The sequence below is a fragment of the Falco peregrinus genome, chromosome W (genome assembly GCF_023634155.1).
Source record: "Falco peregrinus isolate bFalPer1 chromosome W, bFalPer1.pri, whole genome shotgun sequence".
Lineage (NCBI taxonomy): Eukaryota > Metazoa > Chordata > Aves > Falconiformes > Falconidae > Falco > Falco peregrinus.
The window spans coordinates 30,021,378-30,037,743 of record NC_073743.1 but is presented as its reverse complement, the minus strand read 5'-3'; the positions used below and the strand labels follow the sequence as shown (position 1 = coordinate 30,037,743).

General features: G+C 39.3%; 1 protein-coding gene across 1 annotated transcript in view; it reads right to left on the bottom strand.

Moving 5' to 3' along the window:
• Positions 1–13,522, bottom strand: part of LOC129783080 (probable global transcription activator SNF2L2) — a gene marked incomplete at its 3' end in the record, with an annotated part of 32,001 nt that extends 18,479 nt beyond the window's left edge. The window contains exons 1-2 of the mRNA XM_055792738.1: positions 13,432–13,522; positions 11,589–11,808 (exon numbers count right to left, since the gene is read on the bottom strand). Of these exons, the coding sequence (XP_055648713.1) occupies positions 11,589–11,808; positions 13,432–13,522 (311 nt within the window). The remainder of the gene's footprint in view (positions 1–11,588; positions 11,809–13,431) is intronic.
• Between the last annotated feature and the right edge of the window lie 2,844 nt (positions 13,523–16,366).

Genomic DNA, 16,366 nt, shown 5'->3' with positions numbered 1-16,366 from the left:
GGATCTCCTAATGTGCAAAATAGTCTCAGGGTTTGGGTAGATACTATTTTGTCTATGGACCTAGTAGGTCAGTGAACAATTAGGAATAAACAGTTTTCTTTTTTTACATGGAGATGTCCAAGTGATCCCAGATTTCTTAATGTTCTTGGTTTAGTTCTAGGACATTTCTTCTTATAGACATTGTATGAGAGAGAAGGACAATAATTCAAATATTCCAAGCACAGCTTCCTATTTGGTGCAGTCCAATCAATATCTTGTGGTATAAATCTTGTGTAGAGTATTTTTCCATCCAGTTTACAGCAAAGGCAATTCTAGCAGCCAAATGCCTCTTAGGTTATGGCAGGTGCAGGAACATACTTTTAGCATCTGCTGCTGCAGGGTGAGAAGAGAAGGCTGGCTATGTATATCCACCAGGGAAGGGAAAGTGTTCTGAGCGTAGATCCAACACTTACAGCTGTTGAGGCCAGACCACCCTGTTCTGTACCACACATGAGATAATCAGTCAAACTCCAGAAAGTATACCAGCAACTTACCAAATAGATCTGATTTACTTGGGAAGCACCTGGATATTGTAATAAGAGAAACTAATAATACAGACAGATAATCCTAACACAAATTGTCATTATTCCTCTCCCATCAGCAAATATTTATGAAATTGTCATGCTGCTCTGTCTCTTATCCCCTTCTAGTACTGATTCACACAGAAGAGGTCAATTTACTACTTCTATACTTCATGAGTCAAAGGGAGAGAGGTTTGCACTATGTACTTAAAGGCTCCAATCCTATCAATGATCTATGTGAGTGACAATGTGATTCCACATGACAGGATTTGGTTTTGTTTCAGTTTGCGGTTTCAAAGAGAAATAGGAAGTTGCAAACAAAAGCTACATTTACATTTATTTTCCTTAATAAGCAAAAGTGTAGAACATTCACAGCTGCAAATGACATCAAATCAATTTTTTCCTGAACATATAAAACAATAAATACTCTGAAACTATACCTCTGGTGTCCAAATGGTATCTTAAAGTTTAAGTCTCTATTTGTCATCTATAAAATTAAAATAATGCTATGGTGTTATGAAATTCAATTATATGCTTGCGAAGCATTTAGATACTGACGAACACCATAAAGAAGCCCATAAGAAAATTCATAATTCTGTCTTCTAATAAGGTTTGAATAAAGGACACTACAAGTAAGGCGCAAAACCACGTATTCAGGAATGAAGATAAAGCAAAATAACAAATATCTGTTCATTAAGTGATCATTGCCCATCTTGTACATGATATGAGGCAACGATCCTGTGGAAAAAACCAAATGAAACCAGTATTCTGTCATGGCATTACAGGCTGTACTTTTCTGCCTGCTTGACTTCAAAAACTTAATAATGTTCTTTTAATAATTCTGTTTTACAACATATATCATGCAGATGTAAACTAATTCTTTAAAAGGCACAAGTTACTTGCAAATCTAGCACACAATTAGCAGATGACTTGTGGAGTCATGCAATACTGTGACAAAAATGTGTCTTCAGAAGCCAGAAGGTATGTTATTTTGTAGACAGCCTCGCTCTGTACTTGCTCAAAAATTAAACCAAAATGTTTCCCCATTAAAAAAAAAAACGTTACAAACTAAATTTTTAAAAAAGAAAGTAGTAAAACTCTACTTTCAGCACCTAATACTGTACTCTAATGGAAACAAACATAAATTTACAATTGCACCGTTATAGCAGGTATGAAATAAAGTCTTCAAAGTGCTTACAAAAAAAAACAACAAAAAAAAATCAAAATCCCCACAAACAGCATGTCTCCTGATTTCTCATGTAAATGGTAAAACCATATGTACTGACCTTTAATTTTGTCTACCCAGATAAGTAGCAACTTATTCTATTGTAACATTTTCCCAGAATCTCCTATCACAGAAATATTACCTCCTGCTCCCTTTGTGTATGTGTTTCCATATTGCATGTTTGTAAAGACAATAATTATGTAATAAAAATGACTGTTATGGGTGTGGTGGAAGAAAATTAATTCTGAATGCCATTCTCTGATTTTTAATCCATATTTCCACTTTTATAATTAAGAAATAATAAACTCTATAGCCACTATATATAAAAGCATGATCAGTAATCATTTATATTTGCTTAGCAACTAGCAGACTACATGTTGAAGAGCAAGAGTGACCAGAATAAATTTACAGAATTGACTGTGACAGAATGATGAGTGATGGTTCACTACTATTGTATTAATTCATACTTTTATTCCCATGTGCGTTCACATGTGAATACTTACACATTATATAGGTCAGGGGTCCTTAAACTACGACCCGCGGGCCGGATATGGCCCCCCAGGGTCCTCAATCCAGCCCCCGGTATTCACAGAACCCCCCTGCCCCCCCCCCCCCCCCCCCCCCCCCCCGCCGGGGGTTGGGGGGGAAAAACAAGCAGCTGCAGATGACCTCCTGCCACTTCATCCACGCGCCAGCCCCCTGTTTAAAAAATTTGAGGACCCCTGATAGGTTAAAAGTCCTTAAGGATTACTACTCCTTTTTATCAAACTTCTTTCCCCTTCAGGTAAACTGATGAAACCAGAAAGGAAAGATAACAATCAGAATCATAGAATGGTTTGGGTTGGAAGGGACCTTAAAGATCATCTAGTTCAAACCCCCCTGCCATGGCCAGGGACGTCTTCCACTGGACCAGTTTGCTCAAAAACCCCATCCAACCTGGCCTTGAACACTTCCAGGGATTGAGGCAACTATAACCTCTCTGGGCAACCTCACCATCCTCACAGTAAAGAATTTCTTCCTAATAGCTAATCTAAATCTGTCCTCTTTTAGTTTAAAACCATTACCCCTTGTCTTATTGCTACATGCCCTTGTAAAAAGTCCCTCTCCAGCTTTTTTTTAGGCCCCCTTTAGGTACTTGAAGGCCACTATAAGGTCTCTCTGGAGCCTTCCCTTCTCCAGGCTGAACAAATGCAACTTTCCCAGCCTGTCCTCATAGGAGAGGTGCTCCAGCCTCCTGATCATCTTCATGGCCCTCCTCTGGACTCATTCCAACAGGTCTATATCCTTTTTATGTTGAGGGCTCCAGAGCTAGATGCAGTACTCCAGGTGGGGTATCATGAGCGCATAGTAGAGGGGGAGAATCACCTCCTTAGACCTGCTGGCCATGCTTCTTTTGATGCAGCCCATGATTTGGTTGGCTTTCTGGGCTGCAAGCGCACATTGTCAGGCCATGTTGAGCTCCAGTACCCCCAAGTCATCCTCTGGGCTGCTCTCAATCCATTCTCTGCCCAGCCTGTGTTAATACTGGGGGTTGCTCCAACCCAGGTGCAGGACTTTGCCCTTGGCCTTGTTGAATCTCATGAGGTTTGCTCAGGTCCACCTCTCAAGCCTGTCAAGGTCCCTCTGGATGGCACTCCATCCCTCCAGTGTGTCACCCACACCACACAGCTTGGTGTTGTCAGCAAATTTGTTGAGGGTGCACTCGATCCCAGTGTCCATGTTGCCAACAAAGATGTTGCACATCACTGGTCCCAGTACAGACCCCTGAGGAACGTCACTCATCACTGGTCTCCACTTGGACATTGAGCCGCTGACCACAACTCTTTGAGTGCGACCATCCAGCCAATTCCTTATCCACTGAGTGGTCCACCCATCAAATCCATGTCTCTCCAGTTTGAAGAATGTCATGCGTGACACTGTCAAAAGCTTTGCACAAGTCCACGTAGATGACGTCAGTCACTCTTCCCTTATCTGCCAATGCTGTAACCCCATCATAGAAGGCCACCAAATTTGTCAGCCATGACTTGCCATGTTGGCTGTCACCAATCACCTCCTTATTTTCCACGTGCCTTAGCATAGTTTCCAGTAGAATCTGCTCTGTGATCTTGCTGGGCACAGAGGTGAGACTGACTAGCCTGTAGTTCCCTGGGTCTTCCTTATTTCCTTTTTAAAAATGGGGGTTATGTTTCCCCTTTTCCAGTCTGTAGGAACTTCACCGGACTGCCAGGATTTCTCAAATATGATCAATAGTGGCTTAGCCACTTCATCTGCCAGTTCCCTCAGGACCCGTGGATGCATCTCATAAGGTCCCATGGACTTGTGCACCTTCCATTTCCTTAGATGGTCTTGAACCTGATTTTCTCCTATAGCAGGTAGTTCTTCATTCTCCCAGTCCCTGTCTTTGCCTTCTGCAGCCTGGGTGGTGTGGCTGGAGCACTTGCCAGTGAAGATCAAGGTGAAAAAGTAATTGAGTACCTAGAATTACAAATTTTTCTCCACACCAGCCTTCTATGGGGACATTCGCAATTCCAGAGGGTATGAAAGACAGAAAGGTTAAAAATGAGGATCAAAACTGTGGGAAAAAAAAGATAGAAGTGCTGGATGTATGCATTTCAACCGTCTTTCCCCTTGAAGGGGAAATTCAAATTGTAACTGCTCAGCAATGATAATTCATGACAAAGGAATGATCTGGCATGGAGAGCAAGAAGGCCTAACTGCAAAATGGGTTAAACTACCTGATGAAATAAGAAATGCTGCAGTGTTGCCTTGGAATGCAGGTGCTCCGGGGCCACTTTTGATAAACATAACTAGTACTTGGGGATGAACCAAACACCTGGTTAAGGTGCTTGATGCCACCTGATATCCACACTCACATGATGGGCACAGGTGTAAGTGTATATAAGGAATTGGTTCATGCCACATCTTTGTAGACTCCTTGTAGAACCAGTTATTGTGGTAGGACTCTGTCTGATGCATTGCTCATTAAATCTTCTTTTTATATAAGCACAAATGTGTGTTTAATTTGCCTCGAGGGGTACAATAAAAATTCCCTAACACCCTAAACAGTTGTCTTGTATCACAAATGCTGGCCAAGGTTTAACATCTACAAGGGCACCTTTTCTAACTTGTAGATATTAGTTTCTTAAGTGTAGAAATAATTGAAAAAAAATCCAAACCCAAAACACTTTAGACATTGTAGATGGGGTCAGTAAAGATGATGCTTATGTCTAAAAATGTCAGCATCATCCCCAAGTTTTTCCCCACTTGTGATTTTAATTCTAAATTACAAAAAGGGAAAACGTGATCTCTGACATAAAGATAGTACATGTATAGTTACCAAAAGATTAATGAAATACTATCACCCTAATAATTTGGTGTTAGAAATTAATTCTAGAGAAAATAGTAAGAACAGTGTAGTGAAAAACAGCACAGCTATCAGAGGGGCACATAAGTGAAATTTCCTAATGTTTTCATTTTTTTTATAACTTCAGGAAATTAATTACCTAGGCAAGGGTTTTGTTTGTTTATTTTCTTAATGCTAGATATCTGCTTCAGGGTGATTTGTTTTGGAAGACTTCATTCAAACAAATTACTAAAAATAAAAGCTAGCAGACAAACTCTTGTCAAGTTAAAATTTCTATTATTACAACTGTTCTAGTGCTTCTGTACTTTGAACAGTAATGCAACACTGAGTTGCCGAGGCAAGCTGCTCTGGTGCAGGCCTGGTCCACAGCAAAGCAACAGATCTTGGCATACAGGGGGTTTCCTGAGGCAGGGAACCGCCAGGGCAGTGGAGAGACCCACCAGGAAGTGGCAGCTCTTGCAAGAGACCCTGATGAGGCCTGGTCATTGCCAGAGCAACCACGGCCACCCCTACATCTATAAAAAGCAGCCTAAGGAGAACTAGCAGCCAGGGTGTGGTGCATCAGTTTGGGCATGAAGGGCATCGTCAACCTACCAGCTCCAAAGGTTAGTTCAAGTGGTGGTCATCAACCTCCCAGAAGGAGCTTAACTATGGTAACCACCCAGCAGAAAGCTATGTCCTCTGCAGTCATCAGAACAGATATTGCTACCCAGACAGAGCTCCCATGAATACATGCAGACATGCAGGTCTCAAGCTGCAGGCTGTGCCCAGAGCCTTTCACTAGTACCTGATGGCAGTAGTGAGAACACCTGTGTGAGGTGTGACCATGTAGATGATCTTCTCAGCCTGATGGCAGAGCTTTGAGAGGAAGTGAACAGGTTAAGGAGCATCAGGGAGTCTAAGACAGATTGGTAGAACCATGCTCTGCTCTCCCTGAGACAGAAACAAGAACAGCCACCAGAAAACACAGAAGATCAAGGGGATCCTGTATCATTCCCCATCATTCCCCCCCCCCCCCCCCCAGGCAGAAGGCAGTAACTTAAAGGAAAGGAGTGAATGGAGGCAAGTCTATGCTGGGGGTGGCAGGTGAACCCTCTGCTTGCCCACCTCACCTTCCCAGGCGACTGTACAACAGGTATGAGGCTCTGGATTTGGAAGGTCAGTCAATTAATGATGTGGATGATGGTCCATCTACACCAGAGGTGTTGCCAAGGTCAGAAAGGCCTACCCCCTGTATCGTGACCACCTCCATGAAGAAAACAAAGACAGGTTATAGTTGTAGGTGACTCCCTTCTGAGGAGAACAGAGGAGGATCCAATATGCCAGACCCTTCTCTTAGAGAAGTCTGCTGCCTTGCTGGGGTCCAAGTTAAGGGCATCACTAGGAAATTTCCTAGCCTGATATAGCTCTTAGAATATTACCCATTATTGCTCTTCCATGAAGCTGCGATGTGTAGTCCAAGGGCAATCAAAAGAAACTTCAGGGCCTTGGGATGGTTGGTAAGGGAATCTGGGGCACAGGTAATTTTTTCCTCTATCCTTCCATTTGCAGGCAGTGATACTGGAAGAAACAGACAGACCCAGTCTATTAATATATGGCTCTGTGGCTGGTGTCACCACCAGAATTTTGGATTTTTCGATAATGGAATGGTCTACGTAGCACCAGGCCTGCTGGCATCAGATGGGATTCACCTTTCTCAAAGAGTGTCTTTGTTCACGAGCTAACAGGGCTCATTGAAAGAGCTTTAAACTAGACTTGAAGGGGGAGTGGGACAGTATCAGGCTAGCCCATGACAAGCCATGGGATGACACACCAAAGTTAGATAGTAGCTTCCCAATACATACGAAGAATTTACTAATATGGAGCCAGGCTCTTCAGTGGTGCATGACAGGATGATGAGAGAGACAATGGGCAAAATTTGAAAGAAGAGAGCTTCAGACTGGATGTAAGGAAAAACATTTTCACCACAAGGACAGCCAAACAGTGGAACAGGTTGCCAAGAATTTGTGCAGTCTCCATCCCTAGAGGTCTTCAAGGCTGGATCAAGTTCTGAGAAATGTGGTCTGATCTCAGAACTGACCCTGCTTTGAGCAGGAATTTGGCCTAGAGACTTCCTGTGGTCCCTTCCAACCTGAATTATTCTATGGCTCTATGGAACTTGAACACTTAATTCAAAGTTTTTTTCTATAATCAGATTTTCTGTTGGCAGATGATATCTCAACAACAACAAAAAGAAGAGTCAGAAAAGTTAATACAATGAAATTCTTCTCAGTCATAAACATCCTTTTACTTAGGACATTTTTTCCTTGAAGTCAGAGGATTTTGTCCATCCTTTTCCTCTTGTTTTCTCTTGCTTCTAGTTTCATTCTGTATTCTAAAGTATTAAATTTAGAGCCTAGACTAACATTTTTAAATTCATAAAGAGAAGAAATTGTAATGTTCAAACATCCCTGCCCTACCAGACAAAACTGAAAGCCGTCAGTGGGGGTGAGGGGTAGGGGGATGAGGAGAAAGGAAAGGAATGTATTTAACACTTCTGAAAGAGAGGATTCCTTATTACTTGGGAGACAGCCCTGATATCAAGAAACTGGTGTGTGGAAGAATGCCCTTAAAGTCTTCATGTAGTTAGGGTGCCAGAAAAAAAGCATCTCAACATAAACACTGAAGCACTCTCCCATTCAGTAAATTAGTTAGTTACCTAGTTTTGTGAAACAATTGAGAGAAACTCAGCTGGCAGCTAGAAATTCCTCTGTGAAGATTGCTAAGCTTATATTTATTGGAATGTTTCATTAAAATCTGTACTTATATTGGAATGTGGAATGGGAAGAAAAGGAAGCATGCTAGTTGCTAAATATCCCTGCCTATAATAGGGAAATCTAAGGAGGAAGCTTTGATTTGTTCTGAGGACACAGCAAAGAGAAACAGTAATTTGATTTCTATAGTAAAACATACACTCAGCTAAGCTAGCATTTACTGTCTTGGGTAAAGTCCTTTAATTGGGATTTATAAATAACTGGTTATATACTTTTTTGAATTTCCTGTCAAAGGATTTAAAGGAATTATATATTGTATTTGATTATATTTAATATTTATGTCAATGTTGTTTATTTGTCTGTTTGACTTTATTTTGACCTCAATTTAATAACTGTATAGCTCAACCTTTAGTTTATTATTTGCATTATTATAGCCTTTAGAAATCCTAAATGTAGGCGACCTATCCTATTTTGTTGGATGCTGTTCGAATACATAAGAAAAATACTGTCCCTGCCTCAAAACGCTTACAACAGAACTCTAAGACAAGTCATGACAGTGAAGGAAGTATATAGGGACTCCTCCCCCTTGTCAACACTATCCAGAGGTCTCTATACATAAGCAGCCAACTTGTATTTGAGTTTTGTAAGCATCAAGGAAAAAGGCATTTTTTAAAAGAAAGATTTAAAATAGAACAGAGAAGTGGTTCTGTTACAGATTTGTTAATAAGTTAAGACTGATGACTTTATTTGATTTTATAAAATAATTTTTAATAGAAATATAGAGGGATAAGAAATATATTTTAATGAAACTTATAGTTGCACAGTAAAAGCTGTTATGAAATCCTTTGTACAGTCTCGTACCAAGGCCAGAAGAATGGGCTAGAATCAGTGTTTAAAACTTACGTAATAAATTTAGGGTTTGAAAGGTTTCTTTGTAGTTAACTAGTCTTCCGTATGTAGAAAGTGTACTGAAATGTCAGAATATAGGATTAATGGGAACTGGGGAGAGTCGACTGGAACAGCTTGTAGTTACCTGCCAAGAAACCGTGATATTTAGTAAAAGGTAATTCCGGCAGGGGGAGATCGCGACCACCGACTCATATACCACCTACCCGAATCGTACCCCAGACCCATTTCTGGACTTTTCTAAGCTCTACTGCGCAGAATCAGATATGGGAGGAGAATATGTTAATGATTTATGGGAAATATTATGATTATGTATGAATACTTAATGAATATGCATGAATAAGTTATATATATGGTGTCTGATTTTGAAACTTGGTGTGCGTTGATCGTGAGAGGACTCACTCACTCACCTAGCCGTCAATAAAGAAGTGTCTGCTTATCTACATCACATTGGTGTCAATAAATTCATCATTCCGAGATTTCGGTAACAGTTCAATGAGTACAAGAAGTTCAAGTGTGAGGGGAAGCATGAAAGAAAGCACAGAGATGTTTAGTAGTTTACTCCTAGTAAGATTTTTCTTGATTTTATTTTTCTCCTGGCTTACTAGCTGCAATAAAGAGTACAAATTTGCTTTTGAGGAAGTAACTCAGGCCAGAGCCACTAAGACTTTTGATTGAGTGTCTCCTGATCACTCTTTGGTCTAGATTAACCCTTTGGACTTTCATAAAGTAGAGATGAAACATTTACTAGTACTGAAAACTTAAGTTGAAGATGTAAACAGTTTTAAGCATTCAAATACTAAATGCATGAGAAAAATTAAGCTTCATGGTCTACTCCCTCATGAACCTGTTCCTCTATACTTACCCCAAAACCCCAGAGTTGAAAAAATAAAAAAGCCCCCCCCCCCCAAATTCAAGGGTTCTGAAACTGCCAATCCTGAAAATCTGAAAATGCTCCTCTAATCCAAAGAAATAACTCCAAAGATTTTTTAATATTTAAATCTTTACATTTTTATGAGCCTAAATTTGCACTTCTATGCTTTCCTAGTCTTAATATGACTAAGTAGTTTGATGTTAGCTCATTCACAATTAAAATAAAGGAACTTGGTGTTCTTCTGCCTAACTCATTCCCTTCAAAGCTCAACTCACAACACAGGCATTTCTAATGCTTAATGGATTAGGGCTCCATACGCTTTCTACATTGGCAACCAATTCTGTCTTTTAAAAAAACTCAATTACTGGAAGAGGGAGTGGTATCCCTCTTATTACAGTAGTTAGTTACCTAAGTGGTAGAGATACAGATTTGATCCTCACTGGACAGAGGAAGCAAAATACCCAAATCTCCTACTTCTTAAGTGAGTGCTTTAACTACTGAGGTATGATACATAGGAGGAAGGTAGAAGTGACTTAAGCCTGCTATGTTTAAAATTAAAAGTAGGAGCTCTGACCAGAAGTACTTGCCTTCTGGAAAAGGTCCAAGGCTAGGGACCCTAAACGAAGAGATAATTTCTTGCAGCTCTAATTGGAATGCTTGAATTTAAACCACTATTCCCATATTTTCTTCTGGTTAAAAGCCACAGCAAACTGAATGTTGCTGACCTTTTAGGCAGCTCCTGCTCACCATGCTAATTTTTTGTAACCCATTTTGAAGCAATAAACTTTTCAACACACTCTAAAGAGAACCTATAGATCACAGGATGATCTGGAGTCCACTTCTGCAGTTATATGCCTAAAAAATAAGGTATCACCACTCTAAATCCTTTATTGCATATTGCCAAGTTATCCCTGTACAAGCACAGATCAAACTGTAGCTGCAAAAAGGAAAACATATACTGCCATTTGAAGCCACACACTCTGAAAAGCTTGTTTATAAAAAAATGTATTAAATTAGGTTCAGTCCAGAAACTAAATAGGTGTGAAAATGCCTTCTTTTTTGAATGAATTTTATATTGATTTAGTTTACATCTGCTCCTTATTCAACTTAAGTAAATAAATGTATGGCAAAATAGGAATGTCTACACCGGAAGGTTGCACCAATCAGAAACCTGAGATCAAACAGTTCAAGTTCCCCACATAGCTAAAGCCTGATATAGAGTTGCTATTAAGCAATAGCCGAAGATGAGCCGTTTCTCAAGTTCTTTTTCAATAAAGAAGATGATTTTCAGTTAGGAAATCAACAAAATAAAAATCTCACAACTTCAGTTTGAATTAGAAGTTAGTTATATTTCTTCCTGAGGTTCAGTTGTCTAACATGTGAGATGTATATATATATATGTTCAAAACTGGGTTCTAAGGACAAAAAAACTTCAGTTTCATTTATGAACAACCTACTAGTGCTCAGTATTTTTACAGTTTTTCCTTTGAAAAGTCAAGTGTTCATCAGGCAAACCCTAAACATTTTGGGAGTATTCTTAAGTGTCATAGTGAGAACTTGCATTGACAAAGCTATATCCACACATTTAAATTTATTTATATAATTAATAAGACAGATTACTCCATTAAGCTAAAGAAAACCCCTTCTCAAACCTGCAGTACTGAAATATATCTACTAAACAGGACAGTAGCATTTCTAAGCAGATATGATATGCCCATCTTTTAAATTACATTTTGACAAGTTTCAATCAATCAGATCCTTTAAAAAGCCCTCTGTGTAGAGGAAGACTTACAAGGTCAGGCCCTAAATGGAATTATTTATAAATAAATAACTAACTATTACTGAAAATTACACAGGACTAAGTTTCTAGAAATTATTTGTCAAAACCAAAAAAGGCTGAGCTCACCTGTCTTTGTAGTTTATCACAGTATCAATAATGGCATTCATCTGTTTTGTCAATTTAGGTGGGTTGGGTGATAGCTTCTCTGCAGGAGTTCTGCCTCTTCTTTTCTTTGCTTTCTCTCCACCCTCTTTTCCAGAATCCTTATCCAAATTTCTTCGTCTCTTCCTTTTTTTAAGGCGGATTTCCTCTTCCATTTCTTCCAAATTGCCGTCTTCAATTGCCTGATAACCATGTAATCCAAAAAACCCAAAAGAGAAATATGCAAAGACAATTAACAAGTATTTAAAGAAAACCCAAGAAAAATACAACACAACAAGGTATAGATAATTCAAAATTAAATTCTCAGTCTATTTATAAAAAAGATTTCAAAAGGAAATTAAGTTACTGGCAAACAATAAGACACTAAAATTAAATTACTTCTATAAAGAACACTACCACCTAAATACATATTCATCTGATCCTGAATTTCATATATATGAGGGCTTGCATCAATTTGTTCACTTCAGTAGCAGTCCTAGAGAATGTAGTTCAATAGAAAGACTCTGATGTGCGTGTTTACAGACAGGATAGTCCACACCATGCTCAGCTTCCAATGAAAGAGATTACAGTTTTAAAATGTTTTTTTTACATGCAGACAAACACACACTTTATGTAGTAACATGCTAGACAACTTCTTTCAAATAATTTAAGTGAACTAACAGTTAAAACCATATCTAAAATGTATAATTCTTATTTAGAATAACAATCAACTGAGGCAGAAACACTGACAATAGTATTTTACAATAAACAGCACTCATCATAGAATGAAAAAAGAAAAAACACACACAGAGCCACAAAAAATTAAGAGTTTTAATTACTCAAAAATGTGTGCTTTTAACCAGAGCCATCAGCACTAGGTAGAGATATAAAATCTCTATAAAAACAAACCAGGCATAAAGGGAACCTGTTCACACACTAAGAGATCCGGGTGAAAAAAACAAGAAACTGAACTTTTTTCTTTGGGGGGGGGGAATCCCATAAAAATCTTAAAAGTAGGCTTTCTGATTAATGCTTTCTGGAACATAACTGATGTTGATATTTGTCCCTCTTGCCTCTCAATATTGCCTTGAATACCTGCAAATACTAATCAATCATTACTCATAGCTGAAAGAGCTATAATCATAAGGCAATTACCTTCATTTCTCTACAGAACCAAAGATGACTAATATTTATGATCATATGAGAATAACAATCAATATAAAAAGAGTGATTAAAGACATGATTTATTTCATTTTTGTACAGTGGCTCTTGAAAAACATTTTATGAACAAAACCTGATTCACTATAAAAAAATCCTGGCATGTTAAAACCACTAGTAGGATTTTAAAATCTGTTTCCTATTCATTATCTAATATGCAAATCCATAGAACAGACATGAACACAGAATCCTGAGGGACAGCCTGAAACAAGGCCTTAATAATCAAAAGACAATTTCCATCATGCTTTCAAGCATTCATATAGCCACTATGAAGAAGGCTTGAGATCTGATGAGCTAGGAAGAATAAGTAAGGAAAAAACTGCAGAAAATCTCATTGATATTAATTTGGCTAAATCAGGACACCCACCATACACCACTGCAGCAAGCAAAGATTAAGAAAAGGAAATGTCTTCACAAATTTCAGAATCTAAAAATATTAATAAATACAGCATGCAAGACTGTCAACAGTTAATGTCATTGCTTTCCTTAAGCATTCAGTTGCACATCAAAATACAGAGAACACCAGCTTTTGATGTCTTATACACCTACACATTCCTGTGATGTAATTCTACTGAACCTTCAAGACTGCAATGAAAAAGGTTATTTTTCTTACCACTATCAGCAGGCCGGCTATTGGAAATCACAGTTAGTGGGGATAAAATTAACAAACCAGCAAAGCAGTGAGCTGCTAGTCTCTTCATCAGCTGATCGGGGGGGGGGGGGGGGGGGGGAGAGAGACGGGGAAAGACTATGTTTTCAGATACAAGTAATTTTATTTCAGTGAAAATTTAATACTGAAAGGATTGTAGAGATTCAGATCTGCTGTTTTATTCTACCTACTACAAGGCCCAAGGCTGCCTTCCTTCAGCTTGCTTTAATATTGACAACTACTTGTCATATTTTTCTCTTATTATTCTAGGCACTCAGATTCTAGATTTTTAGCTGGGCATTTACCAGTTCTTGTTAGAGCAAAATTGGTCAATTTCATGTATGATTTTAAAACTAAAATAGATTGTATGCAATAAATACAGTTTTAAAATACAAACAATACTTTTTATTGTTCTGTACTGAACAGATTAGATTTTGGTTATTACAACTAATACAACAAAATACTCAGAATGACAAGAAACAAAAAAACAAGGTTAGCATTTTGATGCAATATGCTTTAGAAAATTGATATTCACTCATTAACCAAACCCCAAACAATATTTCTTACCAAATGTTTGCCTTCCAAATCAATGGTGTTGTCACCACCTCTGAGTACTAACATCTCAACATCTCATTCAGAACTGTGCATACAGTTGCTACTTAGGATATATGCTCTTTTGAAAAATTGTTGTGGGGGTAAGATCAAAGTCAAAAGAATGTTTGGGGTTGTTTTTTTTAAAAAACTACATTAGCCAATGTAGTAAAAAAAAAAAAAAAGAAAAGAAAGAGCAGACAAATTGTGATATTTGCTCTTCCACTCTGTAAACTAATGAGTAGTATACAAGAAATTAATTGCCTATAAATCTGGAAATGAATATTAAAAACTGTCTATTTGGATAATAATAGAGAAATCTATTATAATAATTAGTCCTTAAAATTTTGTGCAGATATTAAATTCCGACATTGTTCCTTAAAAAAGGTTTTAGTGAAAGCACTAAAAATCACACACGTGTGTGCATGCATGCATGCACATTCATATATGTGTATGTTCATGTACCAACAAATTAGTTATGAAACTAATTCAAATGACAGTGCTTCATTAGAAGAAACTTGACTACAATAAGGCTAAAGTGCCACATCCAAGAGAAGGCATACAAAATATAATTGAACAGAAAAATCAGCTTCCCAATTTCTTAAAAAGAAATAAATCTAACAATGCACAGTATCCTAAAGTCTGAACTTCTAGGGCAAAGGCATACTGTGTATATAACTACTTCCTGCTATGCTGCACGGCATATTCCCCAACTTCTTCTAGCAAGCTAGTGTAGCAATAAGAGGTAAACCATTGCTGGCTGAGACACAAGACCTACATTGTTAACCTGTAATCATAAGTTTCATGCAACTCAAATCTTTTCTTTTTTCTTTTAAACCAACAGGACCTTGGGTTTCAAACAACAACATACCCTAAGAAAGGAGATGTGATATATTAGAATCGAATCATAGAATCATTTAGGTTGGAAAAGACCCTTAAGATCATTGAGTCCAACCATTAACCCAGGACTGCCGAGTCTACCACTAAAACCATGTCCCTAAGCATCATGTCTACACATCTTATAAATAACTCCAGGATGATGACTCAACCACTTCCCTGGGCAGCCTGTTCCAATGCTTGACAACCCTTTTGGTGAAGAAATTTTTCCTAATATCCAATCTAAACCTCCCCTGGTGCAACTTGAGGCCACTTCCTCTTGTCCTATCGCTTGTTATATGGGAGAAGAGACCAAGACCCATCTTGCTACAACCTCCTTTCAGGTAGCTGTAAAGAACAATAAGGCCTCCCATGAGCCTCCTTTTCTCCAGACTAAACAACTCCAGATCCCTCAGCCACTCCTCATAAGGTTTATTCTCTGGACCCTTCACCAGCTTCGTTGCCCTTCTTGGACATGCTGCAGCAGCTCAATGTATTTCTTGAAGTGAGGGGACCAAAACTGAACACAGTATTCGAGGTGCAGCCTCACCAGTGCTGAGTACAGAGGGATAATCACTTCCCTAGTCCTGCTGGCCACACTATTTCCGATACAAGTCAGGATGCTATTGGCCTTCTTGGCCACCTGGGCACACTGCTGGCTCATATTCAGCCATCTGTTGACCAACAATCCCAGGTCCTTTTCCACCAGGCAGCTTCCCAGCCACTCTTCCCAAAGCCTGTAGCATTGTGTGGGGTTGTTGTGACCCAAGTGCCGGACCCAGCACTTCTCCTTGTTGAACCTCATACAATTGGCCTCGGCCCATCAATCCAGACTGTCCAGATCCCTCTGCAGAGCCTTCCTATCCTCAAGCAGATCAACACTCCTGCCCAACTTGGTGTTGTCTGCAAACTTCATGAGGGTGCACTTGATCTCCTTGTCCAGATTGTTGATAAAGATATTAAACAGGACTGGCCCAAGTACTGAGTCCTGTGACTGGCTGCCACTCTTTGGGCCCAATCATGCAGCCACTTTTTTACCCAGTGAAAAGTACACCCATCCAAGCCATGATCAGCCAGTTTCTCCAGGAGAATGCTGTGGGAAATGGTGTGAAAGGTTTTACTAAAGTCCAGGTAGACAACATCTGCAGCTTTTCCCTCATCCACTAAGTCAGGGGTCCTCAAACTACGGCCTGCAGGCAGGATACGGCCCCCCAGGGTCCTCAATCCAGCCCCCGGTATTTACAGACACCCCCCCCCACCCCACCCCACCCCCCGCCGGGGTTTGGGGGGGAACCAAGCAGCCGTAGATGACTTCCTGCCACTTCATCCGTGCCGGCCTCCTGTTTAAAAAGTTTGAGGACCCCTGCACTAAGTGGGTCACCTAGTTGTAGAAGGAGATCAGGTTAGTCAAGCAGGACCTGCCTTTCAT